General features: G+C 33.0%; 1 protein-coding gene across 1 annotated transcript in view; it reads right to left on the bottom strand.

The window, feature by feature from the left end:
- The window catches only part of LOC108766770 (uncharacterized), a 65,773-nt gene extending 47,547 nt beyond the window's left edge, over positions 1–18,226 (bottom strand). Inside the window, exons 1-2 of the mRNA XM_018516264.1 lie at positions 18,178–18,226; positions 17,957–18,070 (exon numbers count right to left, since the gene is read on the bottom strand). Coding sequence (XP_018371766.1) covers positions 17,957–18,047 — 91 coding nt within the window. The 5' untranslated portion in view covers positions 18,048–18,070; positions 18,178–18,226. The remainder of the gene's footprint in view (positions 1–17,956; positions 18,071–18,177) is intronic.
- Positions 18,227–18,655: the final 429 nt, after the last annotated feature.

Here is an 18,655-nt window from a genome sequence, read left to right as displayed (position 1 = left end):
CAGCCAATTTCTGGTTGCGTTAGCTTATCCGCAATGTCAGTATAGGATTTCGATAGGTTAACACAGCCAAAAATTAGCTGCTGCAATCAATTAAAAATGCTATGCCATATTTTACCATCTAATTTGCTGCAACAGCTAATCCTTTTTTTCAGTGTGCTAATCATTAATCAACTTCGTTATCGCTTAGATTTATTAATATTAGATTATTTATGTAAATGGCTCAAAATGTTGTTTTACTTAGACGCACAGGTATAGTGTTTCAAAGACATATTTTTCTAGTTCAAGCTCGAACCATAATTACATGTTAACCACAATCAATACATTGACAGCGCGTGCTCTACTGGAACTAATTTCCACTTTAGTCATATGATATTACTTATTGCTTGATTGGACTCTTGTTGATCATCACTGATTGCACCTTCGTCATTGATTGCTCAAACCCTTCACTGAACATGTGGGCCACACTAAACGTTAGCCACGTGCTCATCCGTGCACGTGTTGCCTGTTTGCGAAAGCTTTGGACCGTAAAATGATTAAGTCCTGTTTTGTCAAATTGTAATTCAAGTTCTTGAAGTTGCAAGTCATGAAATAGCTATTTAGAAATTTTTCTCATTCTATATTTTAATCCAATTTACTGCTACCGCTTTCACTTTCGTTTCCTATTAAATAATTTTTTTAATATGTGACATGATAATTGAAGAGAATGGATTTATTAATAATCTTTAATCGTTTAGATTTAAAATCCCTGAAAACGTTTTATGAACGATTGATATTGAGACTAAGATTTTCACAAATTGTTATATCCTTTTTAATATTATCCTTAAATTGCAACGTTTATTTTTTTTCTAAAATATATATCTAAAAAAAGCAATTATCCGTAATTTTTACGATATGCAATTATCTCTAAATTTTGCTCCGATTTTATTTTGATACATTGCGAAACAATTTTTACTCTTGAAAAGATCAGAGTCGCACACGGGAAAGTAGCGTCGCTAAAACTGGCTAACATACACAATGAAATTTACTGTGCGAATTCCTAACCACGTTTATAAAAATGTCTATAGAGAGAAAAAGCAGAGGTAGAGTTGTTGCCAGCACTAGATTAGTATTCGCTTTCGAAACGGCGAGTACACGTGACGTAGGATACATAAAAAAAAAACTATCTACCGAATATTGCCAAAGCGCAGACTTTGCATCATCAAAGAAACATTGTTATTTTTTTTTTAGAATACTGTGCGATACTTTAAATCGCAAGAGAAATATTTTAATAACCGAGAACTTTATAGCAATGTCTAATAAAGTATATAGAACTTACTACGTTTTACATTGATTTACAGTGATTTATGACTGTTAATCACACGAACATACTGATAATCGCTCGTAAACGTTACGGTATCATTCCTTTAGTGTCACACCCGTGCCCGTGTAAAGTTGGCCTCCAACTTTTGAAAAAATTAACTTTCTATAATCATTCGATTGCTTATCGTTTGCACATATGTATGCACATTTCAAATTTTCGTTTGAATACTTTTGGTAAAAAAGTTATTAAGAAACAGTTTTGAGGGAGGGAGCTAATTTTACACCACGCGAGCAAATTAAATTTATCTAGTCTCAATCGATTAGTCTCAGTAGATTCAAATCTCGGTTATCATACTCAAAATGACATGAATCGATAGATTTTTGTTTGCACATTCCGAAATAAGTCGATTTTCGATTGCACACCTTTGATTAAAAAGTTATTATCAATTAAAGTTTCGACTCAGCTAGATAGATAGGTGCAAATCACAGTTATTATACTCAAAATAGCATGAATTAATAGGTGTTTGTTTGTACTTTACAAAATTAGTTGATTCTTCATTTACACATTTTTAGTTAAAAAGTTACTATATTTAAACCTATCTCAGTCGACTGTCTTTAAAACTTTAATAATGGTTAATGTATTTTTAACTGAAAATGTGCAATCGAAAAATCAATTTGTTTCGGAATGTACAAATGAAAATCTATCAACTTGAGATTAGTTAAATCTAATTTGCTCGTGTTTAGAGGACTAGTGTAAAATTATTTTTCAGAAATAATTTTTTTTTTTAAATAACTTTTTATACAAACGTGTGTAAACGAAAATTCGAAATAAGCATATCTGTATAAACGGTATAAGTGATCGAATAAATTACAGAAAGTTAATTTTTTCAAAAGTTGAGGAGAGCTCAATTTTTAAACTTTATGCGAGTGAGTACGTCACGAATGAAGGCGCACTGAAGAGAGCGACAAGCACTTGCGAGAAGCACAAGCTCGAACGGATGATCAAACTTGTCGATTGCAACGAAGACGAAATCAGCTTCCGATTCTGAGACAGTGAACACCCCATTGTTCCTTTGTTCAATAAAGAGACCATGCCAGAGATTAAATTCATTGAGAAGCCGTCTTGCAATCGCAATGGTATTTTGTATTGCGGCAATAAAGCCCGGTGTCACGAAATCACTGAGAGAAGAGCCACAAGTTCTCGTTCTTCGACAAATTGCAGGCAATGTAGCGAGGTATGTTGTGCAACAAAGTTGCACAGCCGAGTTTAGATCTTCGAAGATCTTTCCTGTTTCAGGTACCTGCCATGCTAAGCAAAATGTATCTACACGGAAAGAACGATTTTGCTGGAATATTTGCAGATTTAGATAGATACAGATCTGAAAATAATTTTATTGAACCATCAAAGCAATTATGTAAGAAACTTAAACATAATGAGCAATGTTGTAAAAGGTTTTGACGTTCTAGTAATTAACTTAAACATTCCGTATCCAGCTAAATTTTTAGATATTTAGTAAAACTGTTTTTTTTTTGTGCATATCTACAGATAGTCTAATTTTACGAACAATTTTATGAAAATGACTAAAACATAAAATTATATTTTGAAAAATTATAGATCATAAAATTTAATACTTAAAATAATTTTTATCGAATTGCTGTATTCTTTCAGAAATTACAAAATTCTTTCAGAAATAACTTCCTTAAAATAAGTTTAATGATACATTAAATATGGTTTTTTTGCTTAATATGGCAGTATACGAGTACGGCGAGGCTGACTCAAGAGACATTTTCTTTGAAGATATGGTTCCGTTAAATTTTATTACGTTTCGTTTTATTCCGCTTAACATAATGCATACATTATCATCTTCAGCAACGATCACATTGCGGTGCACAAGCAGACGAAGTAAAAGAAGTCTATAAATTTTCTTGATTTTTACTTTGATTTTTACGAGTCACGAACAATGTGCGGTCAATTGCATTCCAGAGGCTCAAGGACTGCAACGCGAAGGTATAAAAGGAATTTTTTTAATTTCTTGCAAATCTTGTGATCAAGTGGGCAACGCGATTAAGTCGACAATTATGTGACAAAGAATGTGAAGGCATAAATGTACCAGTCGACGAATGCATGCGAGATGCATATCATAGATCATTATTGACTCTGTTTTTTATATTGCATTCCAATTCGCTTGAAAAGTAAGCTCTGCTTTTTATTATCGTGATCATTAATCTTAATAAATGATAAGATTAATGTTTCCCAGTTTTTTTTTACAAAAAAGCGTTTGTCATACAAATTAAAATATACTAACAATTAATCAACACATTAGGAGTGTATGTCATATGTGTCATGAATTAATTAAAATCAGTTTTTATACCTTGTGCATTAATTTTAAATAGATAAAAGTATGACGTTTTGCCATTAATGAACATGTAAATATATTCAAATTGTATTATATTATTTTGAAGACTATAAACTGATCTATTTATTTCAAGATCTATAGCAGCAAATTTTTTAAAGAAATCTGTTTATAATATTTACGCATTAATATATGTAACTGTTATATGTAATAAGACTTCTTTAATACGTAACAAGGCGCTACGCAAGATTGACTTTAGCATTCAAATCCAAGCAGAAGCACTGGGGAGCGTGCATAAATCGGGTAAAAGATCTCGTCACGACTCGATCGGATTTATTTCTTGAGATCGGTAGAGATGACAGGGAAAGATTATTCAAAAGCTATACATCGCGCAAAGCCGTACGGATAGCAGATGAGAAAAACAGTAACATCGTGGATCGTGATGACTTTTGCCGGCGGTTATCGCGACGAGTCACGAATCGCGGTACACGCACTCGTGCATTTACGCCGCGTTGCATCGGGATTGCGCACTGAAGAAGTCAATTCAAGGACTGTCTGTGTTAAAGTTCACGATGGTCTCGAAGCGCCACGCATCCTCGACTCATAAGTGCATGAAATGCATCGCACGTCGTGCATCCTGGATTCGAGGAGCATTATTAGAATCGGTTAACGTGAACGTTGCTCGTTGCGAATCTCGTCATTATTATCGTTCGAGCCAATTAGAGATACCTTAGAAAGAAGAGTAAGTGCATATTGCAGCTGGTAAGCCATAGATGCTGCAGCACTCTTTTAGTCTATCGTATTTCTAATTCCTTATGCCAGTAATGAGCAATTTTACGATTTTATTCACAAATTGGTTGACAAATTAGTTAGCAGCTGATGAGGCAAATAATCAAGATAATTATTTCCAATATACTGATGAGAAAAGAATGTTATAAGTTGTTATTTTGCGTTACTAAAAATTTTATTAATTAATTAAAATCATAATAAATTAGAAAGTCATTGATTAATGATAGTATTTTTATATAAAAATATTTTTATAAACAAATATTCATATCTTCTCAATTACATATGTTATATTTGCTCATTACATCGAGATTCGTAATATTCCATACAATTGCTTGGAAATAGAAACGCATATGCTCCCCCTCTTTTTCTTTCTCTGTATATATATATATTTGAAAATATATTATTACATGGTCAGCTTGCATTAGTAATTGGTAATTAATATGTTATTAGTAATTAATATGCTATAAACAGAAATGAGTTAGAACTTAAATATTTAAAATATTAGAAATCCGTAATTGTCAATTATAACAAAGTCAATTGACAGTATGACATCTGTATACATATATAAACTCACATGACGAATATAAATGGAGAGTTTAGACTATATATGTTGGAGATAACGCGACTGTAGGATCAATACATGTATAGCTTGTAGATTACACAAGTATCTAATCGCCCAATTTCACGATGCGTCAGTACTTGCACGCCTGTCGCGAGCAATGAGATAGTTCGTTTTGCAACGCGTTATAAATCCCCGAAGATACTTTATTGCATGACATACTAGTGCCGAGACGCGAAACAGCGGCCCGCCTATCACTGTGTAATTGCCAGACACTATATGTAGCAATGTTGCCAGGATTTCCTAACTGTTGCCGGTTCGCTTCCCTAACGGTTCTGCTTTTTTAGTTCTGTTTCTCTTTTCCTATCTCTATCTTGCTTTCTCTAAGTATGAATGATCAACGTTTCGTCGCGGAAAACGGATAGACGAATGCGATGCTTTCGAAAGCGATAGGTTGTATAGTTTTAAGTTAGAGCGGTACGTTTTCTTTAGATTGCAAATGCGAATAATATCGGTATCAGAATGCAGAAGACGGTATGTACACAGTAAAACAGATTGCTTAGAAGGGAGTTCGTAAAAAAGACTTTCGCCGAGCCAATTGCGAGATGAGAATACAAAGAGCTGAAATGATTTAAATTCTCTTCGTATAACCACAGTTTTTAGCCGGGATTGCCCATAGCCGCCACGAGATTTATAGCCGCGCGGTTTGCCGAGGCACAGTTCGACGGAGAAATGCGGTAACGGCGCAAACGAAAGATAATTTTCCCGTCATTAAGTTAGAACGCGAGAATCTCTCAAGATGTGTTGTGTTCCAGATTTTTCAAGCGCCCTCTCTTGACGTCGCTTTTATCATTATCCTCGTGTTTACGATCGATTAAAGACCGCCACGACATAAACTAGTAAGAGAAAATTCGCATTATATGCTCGATGCAGGTCGCCAGCAAATAATCCGAAAGAAAAAACGTTGAATAAACGCACTTAAGCTTCAATTTAAGCGATCGTAACTGGCATGGCATCGTGAAACTCATGCCTTCGCTATATCTCTGCGATAGTACATCGAGTCTCGCGAAATGATCTGGTACAGCTGATTGGTGTTTTCCGTTCGAACACTGTTTTCGATTATAATGCTAGGTGTGCCAGATACGAATATGTAAATCGAGTAGGACTTCGAATTGACGCATTACAATCTCAAATGAAATCATGTTTGATCATATTTTTCACACCTTTTAATTGAATTATTTCGTTGGGAATTGTAAATGCGCATATTGAATCAAATTGAGCAAAACGATTAGTTTCTCTTTTCATCGCGATACTACTCCGCTGTGGCATATAAACGGATAATGTGAATGCCAGATCGATTTGCTTGATTGGCTTACGCTTCTTTTGCCTTCTTATTGTAGTTGTCTCAAAGGTCAAGCGTTGCCTAGGAAAATTCATCAGTTTCCTCGGATAAATGCGAGGTTGAGCGACGAGTTATAGCATCGCAACCTTCTCCGAGGAGGTCATTAGACGCGCAAGACGTGGATTGGCGTGTTAGGAACAAAGCAAAAGTAAAACGATGGGAAATAATTTATACGATCTGATTCTTGAGAGAGAGAAGCGAAATGCTAATGGATCTATGTGATAACGAGACATGAATTGCATTGCAGGCAATGGTTTTAATTACCACATTGTCAATCGTAACTTCGTAATGTCTTATAAATCAACAAGCGTGCTAATCGTATCCTTGTCTGAACAGTAGTTAAACAATATCTTGTAATGTCAACGTTAACGGCGTTAAGAGAAAGAATAATAAAATTCGCATATAATGCAAACTCTTTGCAGGAACGCAAGCGACGTGGCCGCGCGTGTGAACGTAACGTACATCGTAAATTAGAGTGACGGCAATTTTACCCTTTGAAATTACGCTAATAATACGGGCCACTTTTGCTGAAAAACTTTTATAAATTCTTCGGGGACCGTCATGATATCGCGCTGCTTATGGAGACCCACGTGCACGCTTGAATAGACTGGTGTCTGTAAATGACAATGATAAATAAAAAATGAAGCAAACAGTAGAAGTCTTTCGAAACCGTTCTCTACGAGCGTCGTCGGTGTGTCGAGATAATGTAATAATGATAAACATATTATCGCGACTTGACTCGACCGCGTGTGGCACATGGTGAAATAATTCTTGCGCCGCGCAAGATCAAGGGAATCTGGTTTCTCGAGTCGGGTGCAGTCTCTCGCGCGCTTATCTGGACTCGTTCGGATTTGCATGAAATAGACGGCGGCGAGTCTCGTCAGCCTCGTCTCGTGACGAGGAGCACGAGGAGAACGGCCGTCAGTCGTTGCGCCCGCGCTCAGAACGCTGCCGTAGATTTTATCCCTCGATCACGAACGACCCATATAACCGGATTCTTAGATCCTAATCAACGAGCGGACGACCGTTTCGTTCGGCGGCCATCTATTATGCATGGGGAACAATTGCGTTTACACGTGGAGGCGTTGATGAGCGCGAAGGCGAATAATTTATTGCGAAACGCCAGAGCTGATTTAGACGAGACAGGCATTATTTTCAATAGAACGAGAGACTGAATCGTATTATTGCTTAATTATACAACAATGAGATATTATACTGCGGACGTGAGGAAGCAAATGCTGAGGATAGTCGTTTGAATTATATTAATCAGACATAATGAAATTTCTGTATATATATATATATACGGTGCTATTAATTTAATGTTCTTATCGCGGTTTGTCGAGCAAAAGATGTGAATGCGCTTTCTAACTCGCAGAAAAATTGTTTATGCATTTCTCTTGAACCGATTGGAAAGTCGTGAATGCATTCATTGAAGTCGTTGAAATAAAGATGTTGTTAAGAACGTGACTGGTCGTATTTATTTCAATTAGATACTATATTTTATGAGTGGTTTGTTCAGCAGTACGTATAGTTTTTATTTATTTATTTGCCAATATTATTGCGTATTTATCAGTCTTCATTCTCCACTTTTATATTCCGGAACAGAAAAATGAAACGATACTTTCCCTCCTTTATTTTCTCTACTGTGTTCTAATCTTTATCGATATTATTCATAAAAAGTGGTCAGGCGATATATAATACTCTTTGAATGTACTCCTTCTTAATTAAGAAATAAGAAACAATTTCGCACCAGGAAAGGTAGGAAATACTCGCCTTCATTCTTCGAGAAGAATGCAGCTCTTGTATCAAAAAAGTGGGTGACCCCAATTCCTGGCATTCGAACCTACTTGACTCATAGAATATATAGTGCCTTATTTCATATATAGGTATCTATCAACAAATTCTTTCTAATAATGAATTTATCCTACCAAAGATTAGGAATATACAAACGAATGAGATATTTTAAAACAGGCTTGTTTCATTTACTATTTGTTTATTGTTTGTTTTTTACATAAACATATGTACATATTAAATTTTATACTTAAATCGAAAAATTATTCAATGTATGAGAGTATATACTACAAACATATACACATTTGTAAAGTTTGACAGTCTTTTTTTAACTCTTTGTGCATCGGCGAATCTATTAATTGGACTCTCTTTCATTTTATAAACTGCTCGTTATATTTTTATGAAACTTGTACGGAATGATGATATTTTATACTTTATTCGAACTTGAGAGGTTAAAAATAAAACTTTAAAATTATGAGTTTAATGTGATGGACAGAATTTCTCTTTTTCTTTCTTTCTCTAAAAAAAAAAAAATAATTTAATTGTCACATAAAACTCAGTTTTAAGACATTTTTAAGTGTGAAGTGACAACAGTTATATAGTATAGATATCCAAACTGACTTCCAAACTCTGATTATGAACTCTGTGGCAGTAGATCTTTTTTCGCGATTAGAGATTACTATTCTTTTGAAATTTGATCGAATTTCCAGCTACATTCAAACTCAGCGATTCTGCGAGTCGCCCTAATCCTCGCACTTAACCCTCTGAAGTTTTATGATAATTAGATTATTTTTTGGAAATTTAAATTTTAGAATTCTCTTGTGCCAGAGTCGAATTCAGCGATCCCACAAAATCTCTTAGATAACAAGATCCTTTTTAAATTTTTTTTTGTTAGAAAGCTCCCGCGTGCGACCTTAAAAGATTGAAATTGAAGATGCACTTATTTATAAATATACGATTTATGAAATATGTGATAAAATGAAATATCTGTTCATTTCTATATATATATTAGCTTATACGACCACTTACTGACATAAAATGTTGCCAATAAAATGTTTACTCTGTGCATTCAATGTATCTTTAACATATGCATCGTTTACGAGCATTGTCAAGTACGAGACCAGGTATGTTTGCTGCAATAAAATTGTTTATCAATTGGCTAATATTTAAGTATCATTCATAAATACGGAGTTGGTCGAAGGATAACGTGACTTTGTGTAATGAAATGATAACTTCATATGTATATATATATACTCGTATATATATGGAATGGATTCCCAAATGTTTTTAATAAACCATAAATCCGCGAATAGATTGTTGTTTTATAAAACGTTTTAATTATTTTATTGACTGCAAGAATTCCGTTTTATTAAGATCATGTAATAATTAATTACGAAAAATTAAATAAAAATTTTCAATAATTGACATATTAATAATAGACGAAAGTTTCATAACAGTTAACGTTACTTAATTGAAAGAAATCTAAAAGAAAAAGATAACGGGGCGAGAATAATAAGATATGTAGGCGAGAATTTTTTGCATACCTGAGAGGTTGCTCATTATCACATTCTCTTTGTTTGCCTATTAAGGCTAGCATAACTGCATCTTTATGTTCAAGGATGACGGGAACATAGAAACTTGACACGCATTAATGTTGATCGTTTGACTCGGAGAGAGTCTCGGCGGGTCTCAACTCCATTCAATATCATTTATTATAAATACGACATGTCGTTGACAAATATTGTATCCATTATTATTGACACGAGATTTAAATACGATTTAGCGAGAAGATCAGCATACATTATCACTTTTATAATCCAGGTACATTACCGACATATCGCAGGAATTTTGAGCATGAATTTAATTAACAGATTTCATTCCGTCTTTAACGTAAAATTTATCTGCACAAGTTTATTACCGCGAGTACGGGCTACTGAATGTTCTAGATTATAGAAAGTGAATAATAATTATTTTAATTATTAGATCATTATTGTCATTATAGGATGTTAATTTTAATTGGGTTAATTAACACGTCTTATCAGCTCGCGGTTACGAAGTGGCATTGCAAAGAAAGTAACACAATTCTGTTTACGTAAGGTCGAAAACAGTTAGTTACCGCAGTTGATATTTACGGCTTACGCCGGTGTGTAAGATTCAAAAGCGAAAGTTTTATAGATTAAAGGTAGATTTTGTTCAGTACAAACGATATGTATGCAGGAAGCTCATGTTTTACTTAGGCATGCAAAGACGAACAAGGAAATGCACGTAATCTCTCAATTTCACCCGAAGACAGCGTTTTTGCTTTTTTTTTGTAACGTATTGATACATTTCCATCGCCCAAAATGGTGAACGTCGGTAAAACTAGTCGATCGGCATCCTATTGCGTTCGCGTGTGAATTGCACGTTTCTATTTATCTAAACATATATAGGCAAACTGCAATTGCATTTTACATCGTAACGAGTCTGCATGTTGTATCATTATCTATGTATGTAGCATAAGGTTGAAAAACATGTTAAAAAAATTTTTTCTGGATTTTTATTCTTTACTTGATTTATTTTAAATTAAAAAATTGTTTGATCTTTACACGAATCACAATAAGATAGAATTTAATAATTATAATTTCTGTATATTATTTTAAATGAACAACTGTTCTTGAATAAAAGTAATAAGTAAAATGATATAATAATAATTTTATATAAATTTCCAAAATGTTTTAATATATAATGCGAGGATTAATTTTAATTTGATTTATTCTTGTTATTTTTGTTATGGATGTTAACATCAGTTCTTTTTTTTTTATAACCATTGGAAAATTTAGGGTAGTGGACTTTTAAATATTGCATAAAAAAATATTCTATGTGTTTATTAGTAACATAATTTATAATTAATGATTAGAAATATGTGGTATAACTTTATTATTTATTATTGTTTTTATTACACAAATTTAAGCAGGCGTAATGAACAATAATACAACAATAATTAAGAATAAGAGCAGAAAAGTATTTAAAAAATTTAAAAACTATTTTTTTTTGGTTCGTGTAAGTACTATGCCAGATTAATCATTTATTGATAAAAATCACGCGGACAATTACGAACTGTTTTCCAGCCTGTATGCGGTCAAGCAGTCTATACGCGTTCACTAGCGTAATTACTTATTAGGTGTAATGTAAGTCCGACCTAGAAAACCGGCATCGGGCAATATTGGTCGCGGTAGAACCTTAACGCACCATTGCCACATGCAAGCGATCGATATACATATATATCGCTAAATAAAACGTGCAAGAATTTGCTACTGGCAAACGCATATTTCTCGAACATTTACTTAGTTCACGTGGACACCCAAAGGATACGTAAGCATTAACGACATCATGCATTACGATTTATCGTAGAGTAAGTCATTCCTTGTTTAGGAAAAAGGCTTATTATCAGTGCTTTAATTTCGAAAGCCTTTGCAGTGGCGGATAGCCTCCAATTATGGTTGTTGGCAATGCAATTAAGCAACCGAGAAAGCAAAAATATGTCATTCTCTTTTTGTAGCTATTTTTTTATCTCGCTCTTGGTGTTACGATATGTGCGAGGAAATTTACTGTTAACGCGTTGAGATACAGGCATCATGACAAGATAGAATACTATTGGTTGTAACTAACTTACGATATTAATTACAGGAAAAAGTTATATATGTATAAATAAATCATTATTGTAGTAAAATATTGTAATAAAATACATTGATAAATTATATAAGAACAAAGCAATATTACTATGTTAATACGATATAATAACTTGCAACTACGATAATAATTTATTTGTTTTTACCTACTGTTTTGATCAAAACATATGATCGAATAACCAAATGTTTGCTCAATTAACGAAACGATTACGTGCAAGATATTGCGTTGCTCTTAATGCAATATACATGTTATATAAGTGATATATTATAATAACGAATAACTGTGCTCTCATGTAAAGTATATCTCATCGTGAGCTGCGAAAGCTACATCCCAAGTAACTCGACTTATCGTAGCGCGACGGTAACGCGCGGCTGGTGCACGTGACCACGTGCAGCGTATTGCACTGTTCGTCACGTGCATCGAACAGTGCACCGACCGCCACGCTCTCCTGCACGTGAATTCTGCATAAAAGCGAACGAGAATAAACGTACTTATTACGGGAAATTTCTATTACAGGTGCTGAAGTGTACAGCGTAAAAAAAGTGTAATGATTCCCACTCGAGGAAGCTAATATTAATCTCTTCTACACATTTATGAAATCTTCCGTGCATATTATGTGCAATGTCGATTTCTGTAAATGTAAATAATATTTTTATTAGCAATTAATGTTAAAAACAGATACTAAAAATTATTATTGTGCTCTTCAATTTTAATGTAAATTAAATAACAAATTTTACAAAAATTTACTGCGAATAAATTTAATTAAAAGTTATAAATTTTAATTTATGACAAATAGATTAGTTGGAAGCAATGATTTTCATTAAAATATAAGCGTAGTTACTTTTATAAGTCAGATTGTATTGCGAATTATACATTGCAGTGTAACAGGAAATAGTTTTGCAGTTCCCATGTGTACTCTAGATGTAAATGGAATAACAATTAGGCTTTCGAATCGATTTCACAAACGCATTGCGAGAGAAAGGAGAAGAAAGAGGGCTAGCTTGCAGAGCAATCAATGATGGTGGACCAATCAATAATTGCCAAGAAAGAATTCTTGTGATAAAATAAAAACTATAGCAAAGGAAAGAGGTGGAGTCGCTGTCTCCATTTTAAAATGCGCTATCAATCACTGTACAGTTGTTGCATTGACAGTTTAACAATGTTAATTGCTCGAATTAAGTTAAATCACGCGGTCCTTTGGAGGTCCTTTCTGTATCGACTTAATTAACATATTCCTATTACCGTAAATCTGTCAGTGGGCGCGTACGTTGATATTAATAATATTGATTACTATCGTAGAAAGTTGACGTTTAAATTCACGTACTTATCGCCACTATTAAGTAAACGATAGTATTAGCCAGATGCTTTAAAAATCCCATGGGTATTAAATCATGATCATGAATCGTGGAAAACTGAATTAAGGAAATTGTATGTATTTCTCTAGATATTATTAAGAAAGATAGTAAATATAAGTGACTTATTAAAACCGCCGATCATGATCATTAGTTTTTGTATATACTAAAGCGTCACTAAAGCCACAATTATTCTTTAGATCTAATTAATATTTTAAAATTTATTATATTTTTACATTAATTTGTCTTTTAGATAAGTTTTTATGTCTGTTAATTAATAGGGACTAAAATATATGTATTTAATTATCATTGATTAAATAATTCAATTATAATATAAATGAATTCGTTAAGGGGCGTACATAAAAATTTTATGTTGAAAAATATAAGAAAATTTTGTTTTTGTTCACACGTATGTAATGCACACAAAGCGTTTAATTATTTAAATTATCATGCTTATTATTAATACAGCAGTCAATTTATGATTTAAAAAGTTTAACAATTTTATTTTACTAATCGTATCTTGGTAATCAATCCTTTAATTATTAATACTAGGACAAAGTCATGCTTCTGGTAAATGGAAGGTCAGACTACTAAGGCCAGTTTACTCGCTTTTGTTGTATATATACTCACGTTTCACTGATAATTTCTTGCATAAGTTATTTTTGCAGCACGTGTTACAACTCTTATTTTAACGGTCTATTTTTTTAGTTCTCGAGGTTAAATAATGACGCATTATTTATGTACGCAGTATTACCGTGCGACTTTAATATGTAATAAATATTAGAAATAATTTAATATGTAATAAATCCGCTGTTTGGCTGATGGCTCCTTCAGTGCTTTCAGTAAGTAATGCCATAAATACGAAAGAACATTATAAAAATTATAATTCTTAACCGTGCAACAATATTTTATTTCTTTATACTTTGCGAACGGAGAAAGTGCTTAGAATGATAATACTAGCGGAAGTCGCAGTCATCGAGCAATTTAAATGAAACATTCCAATATTTCAGAATGTATGAATATTGTGCTGGGATTAGTCATGCGCTAGTTAATTTTCTCTGGGCACCTTATGAGAGCTGCCTATTATAAATTCAACTCGCGGCTCTCCTTATATTAGCACACTAGATACGAGAAAACGAATCAGTGTCAATGACAGGCATGTTGCCGCTCCATTTTTTGCCGCGAGAATGTCATTATTCGATACATTGCAATCTCACCTGAATTTCTCACACTTTCTCCGTCTTTACTAGTAGTTTAAAGGTTCAACGACGTGCGATTCTTTACTTGTTTTACAACTAGTTAATTGCTTATACAAGGTTAATTAACGCAGTGTCAATGTCAAAGTGTCGGTATTATAGAATTTTATTCTTCCCAAAAGATTTACTTTCATTCGCACCTTTTTCCATCATAAATAGGTAGATTGTTATGTTAAAAGAGATAAAATGTAAGAGATAAAAAGATGAAATATTCTTTAGATTTTTAATAGAACTAAAAATAAGGATGCATCATGCAATTTTTTTAAGGATGACTTGAATATATAATTGCAAGTGACGTGTAATTTATTATATGATATTGTTACAAGTTGCATTTTTGCGGTACAAGGGACGATGTCGCGCGATTTCTGAGAATCGAAAGCTTTGCGATATGAACGAGTTTTGTCGCGACCTTGCCAGGGACCAGCGGTGAACAGACGGAGGTGGTCGAGAAGACGTCGCACGAACGATAATTGACAGACTGAACGGTCGCGTGATTCGAGGCGAGCGGCTAACGCATGCACGTGACTCGGTCGGACTTTTCCCTCGATGGTATTAATTCGTACGAGGAAAGGAGTACAAGCGTAGCTCTCTTTCTTCGTCTTTCTCATGTTCGCATTGATCGGCAATAACTGGCACGTGCAAAAGCACGTGTAATCACGTGCAGCACGTGATATTGGCTCCTGCGTACGGATATATAGGAATTGTTATTATCGTTCATGCCCTAGTAGTGTCTATGTAACGGCATTGATTCTATGATACGCGTGTAGGTGTGAATGCTACAATTATTAGATGATTGCGAGATCGCGTTTGCAACATAGCTACTAGAAAAGGAATTAATCCTATTATAAAATTAATTTGCAAAAATATATGCATATAAATCGAATCTTTCATATTTTCTATATATACTCTTTAATTCTTTCAAAGATTTTTTATTTAATCTAAAATTGGACTTTTTTATAGATAAATATTAAAAACTTCTAAGTTGTGCTTTTAAGTTGCGAATCTAAAATATTGAACAAATTTTAATTGAATTAAATATTTCAGAAATATAAATAGTTAAAATTTTGTTTGTAATTTAACATTATGTGAACTATGTTTTATCGAAATTTTAAATTGGAAATTAAGTAAAATGATTAGTTAAATATTATGAAGTTATAAAAAAATCGATATTATATTGATGAAATAAATGTAAACAGAATGAAGAAACAACCTATTCAAAAAATGAATATTAAATATCAAATACATGCGCAGTGTAATCAATTTTATAAATGAATATTTATCAAGCTTATTAAATTTGACATTCTTTTGTCATATATCTTAATATTCATTATAAATGCAGAATGTATTTTGACCTTTGAATTATCATTTGATATTTGAGAGATTAATATCCCTTCATTACTTAATTATTTAATAATTCAATTATCACTGAATACATATTTTCTACAAAAAGTTGAGAAGTATTTTTGGATTAAATTTTTTCTCTTAGGAAATGCTTAAATTGATTATAAAACGGTATTTTCTGATCACAAGTACAAATCCCGCTTTATCTGCCGACCCTGCTTCTTTTTGTCAGTGTTTCTAACAAAAATGCAGCAAAGTTGTAGTCCTTGTAGATCGCGGTATTCACATGCAGCTACGACGAGTATGTAGCTAACGTGTAGGCGGCGAATCTCGTGAGTGTAGTTCGCGACGAGCCAGACTCACGTGCTTATACAGACAGCCGTTTACATGCCTTTTCGCGGCTTCCCATACATTCAAAGTGACACGTGTTGTAATAACCATTTTACCAATGTTTATTCGACAAATGTCAGAGCCCTGGATACGAAGCAATAAGAGAATGATGTTGAAAAGTTCGCTTGCGGGATAGTGGCAGAAGCGAGAAATCTACATTCAGCAGATTGCAGCAGTTTTGAGCGCTGTCACGTCCTAGAGAGACAGCATACTCTCTGAGGTTATCAGAATTAGCATCTGTAGAAGGAAGTGTTCTACTTTCATGAAGGATAGAGAGAGGGTGGAGACATAATTATGCGGGATAAAGCCAGATGTAATAACTATGATAGAAATGGAAAGAAAGATAGTGCGCAGTAGCGGGAACAACTAAGATCACTATTCGCGAAGAATTATGATGAAATTGCAGTATTTTCTCATCTTCACAATAATAGCATAAGCTGCACGAAAGAAAATATTTCATAACTGTTGCAGAATCTCAGTAGTCAGAATTTCATATTTTTTCAGTTATAATAATTTATGTAAAAAAATTATAGCTGTAATTTTTTTAAAATTAATGTTAATTATATTATATTGTTAATGTATATTATATTGTTAATGTTAATTGTTTAAACTTTTGAATATTTTAATAATATTTTAATAAGTTTTTTGCCTATAAAAGATAACACTTGAAAAATGTATTGCACAAGTTGCATTATTTTTATTAAATTTCTCACAAACTTTAGAGTAAAACGATACATTTAATTAAAAGAAAATAATATGAATAGATAAGTTATTCTCTGTTGTTAAAAATGTTTAAATTTAGATTGAATATAGTTATACAATGACATGTTTGTAAAAAAACGAATAATGTTTTTGAACACGTCTTATTGCATGTGATGTAAAGTTTAACTTTATATTATCTCGATAAAAAATGATTGAAAATTATTGTAGCTTGCCTTTTAATTGTTAATATACCTTGTAATATGACTGGTGAAATAGAGGCATCACTTTTTTTCTCTGACTTATATTTTTTTATTATTATTCACATGAATATACTAATAAATTATATAAAGGTTATGCGTTTCGCGCGGGTTTCCTCCGTGTCTAGATCCTTGAATAGGCATTTCAAGAATGGATCACGGAGGAAACCCACGAAACGCATAACCTTTATATAGAAAGCACCCGTGGAAGTCTCAAGAATATTAATAAATTATATATTAACAATTAGTCAAAGAATTGGAAAGAATACGGGTTCAGAGCAAACACAAACTAATATATATAAAGTAAAAGTTATCCTGTCATGGTGAGCTCCCTTACATCGAGAATTTCAATGCCAGAATTTGATTTATAAGGAGTCTTAGTTAGTTTGATTTGTTATACGAATTTAACAATTAGTATTAATTGATAACAAATTAATATAATATATAATGCTTGGAATTCTTATTGATTTTTCATAAAACGTATATGAATAGTCCGGTATTCTCGTATATAGTATATCTTTCAAATTATCGTACATCTTAAATTGTTATTACGATTATTTCAAATTTTTTTATACATACAATATATTATAAAATATATACAATGTATTTCACAATATATATATGTGTATGTACTATATAATATATATTATATACACTATATATAATTTTTTAATTGATACGTACAATAATGTTCTACTTGGAATAATTAGAAAAATAATTAAAAATGTAAAGCTTACGTAAAACAGCAGAAAATGACAAATCATGCACACATAACATGTTAAAAATATCACATACCTGGCATTAATCTTTCCTGTGAGGGATGTCCTAAAATCTGAGTATCGGCGAATAGTAGGATCGCCAAGATTCCAACGAAATGCATCCTCATGATCACTCCTAGTCTAAGCTATCCTAATCACAATCAATAGAGGTAACAGGAAATTTCGCGAACACGTGGACGGCGAACTGCACGACGCGGTAAATTTTCAAAATTGTTCTATTTCAACGTTCGAACTTACGCGAGAGATTCTCAAGTGTTAATCTATGTCTGCCGTACGGTTTGTCGGCAGAGCTCCTATCGCTGTCGGACGGTGCGGTAGTCTGGAGGGCCGCCTGGCGCTTTCACTGACTTTATACGTGCGCACGAAAGCACCTCTTCTGAAAGAGGGGATTCTACACGGTTCTCATACACGTCGCTGGACGTACCATGAAACATCACGGAGAATCATTAAATTTTGTGGCACTTACATTTACCGACTTTTAATTTCAAAATAATAAAAAATATTATTTCTAATTGCTCCGAAACAAAAATGTGTAAGGCGATTCTGCAGACTGTAAATGCAATAGAATATGCATAGATACATAGTCAAAAGAATTTATTGATAAATCTTTATTTTTTGTAATTAAAAGTTTTAGTTTCTTTCGATGTATCTAGTAAAAAAAATTGTAGTAATGTGATTATTAAGAATTTTTGTTGTAATTGAATAATGTAGATGT

Source organism: Trachymyrmex cornetzi, unplaced genomic scaffold, assembly GCF_001594075.2.
Source record: "Trachymyrmex cornetzi isolate Tcor2-1 unplaced genomic scaffold, Tcor1.1 scaffold62, whole genome shotgun sequence".
NCBI lineage: Eukaryota > Metazoa > Arthropoda > Insecta > Hymenoptera > Formicidae > Trachymyrmex > Trachymyrmex cornetzi.
This window is presented reverse-complemented; position numbering and strand designations above follow the sequence as displayed.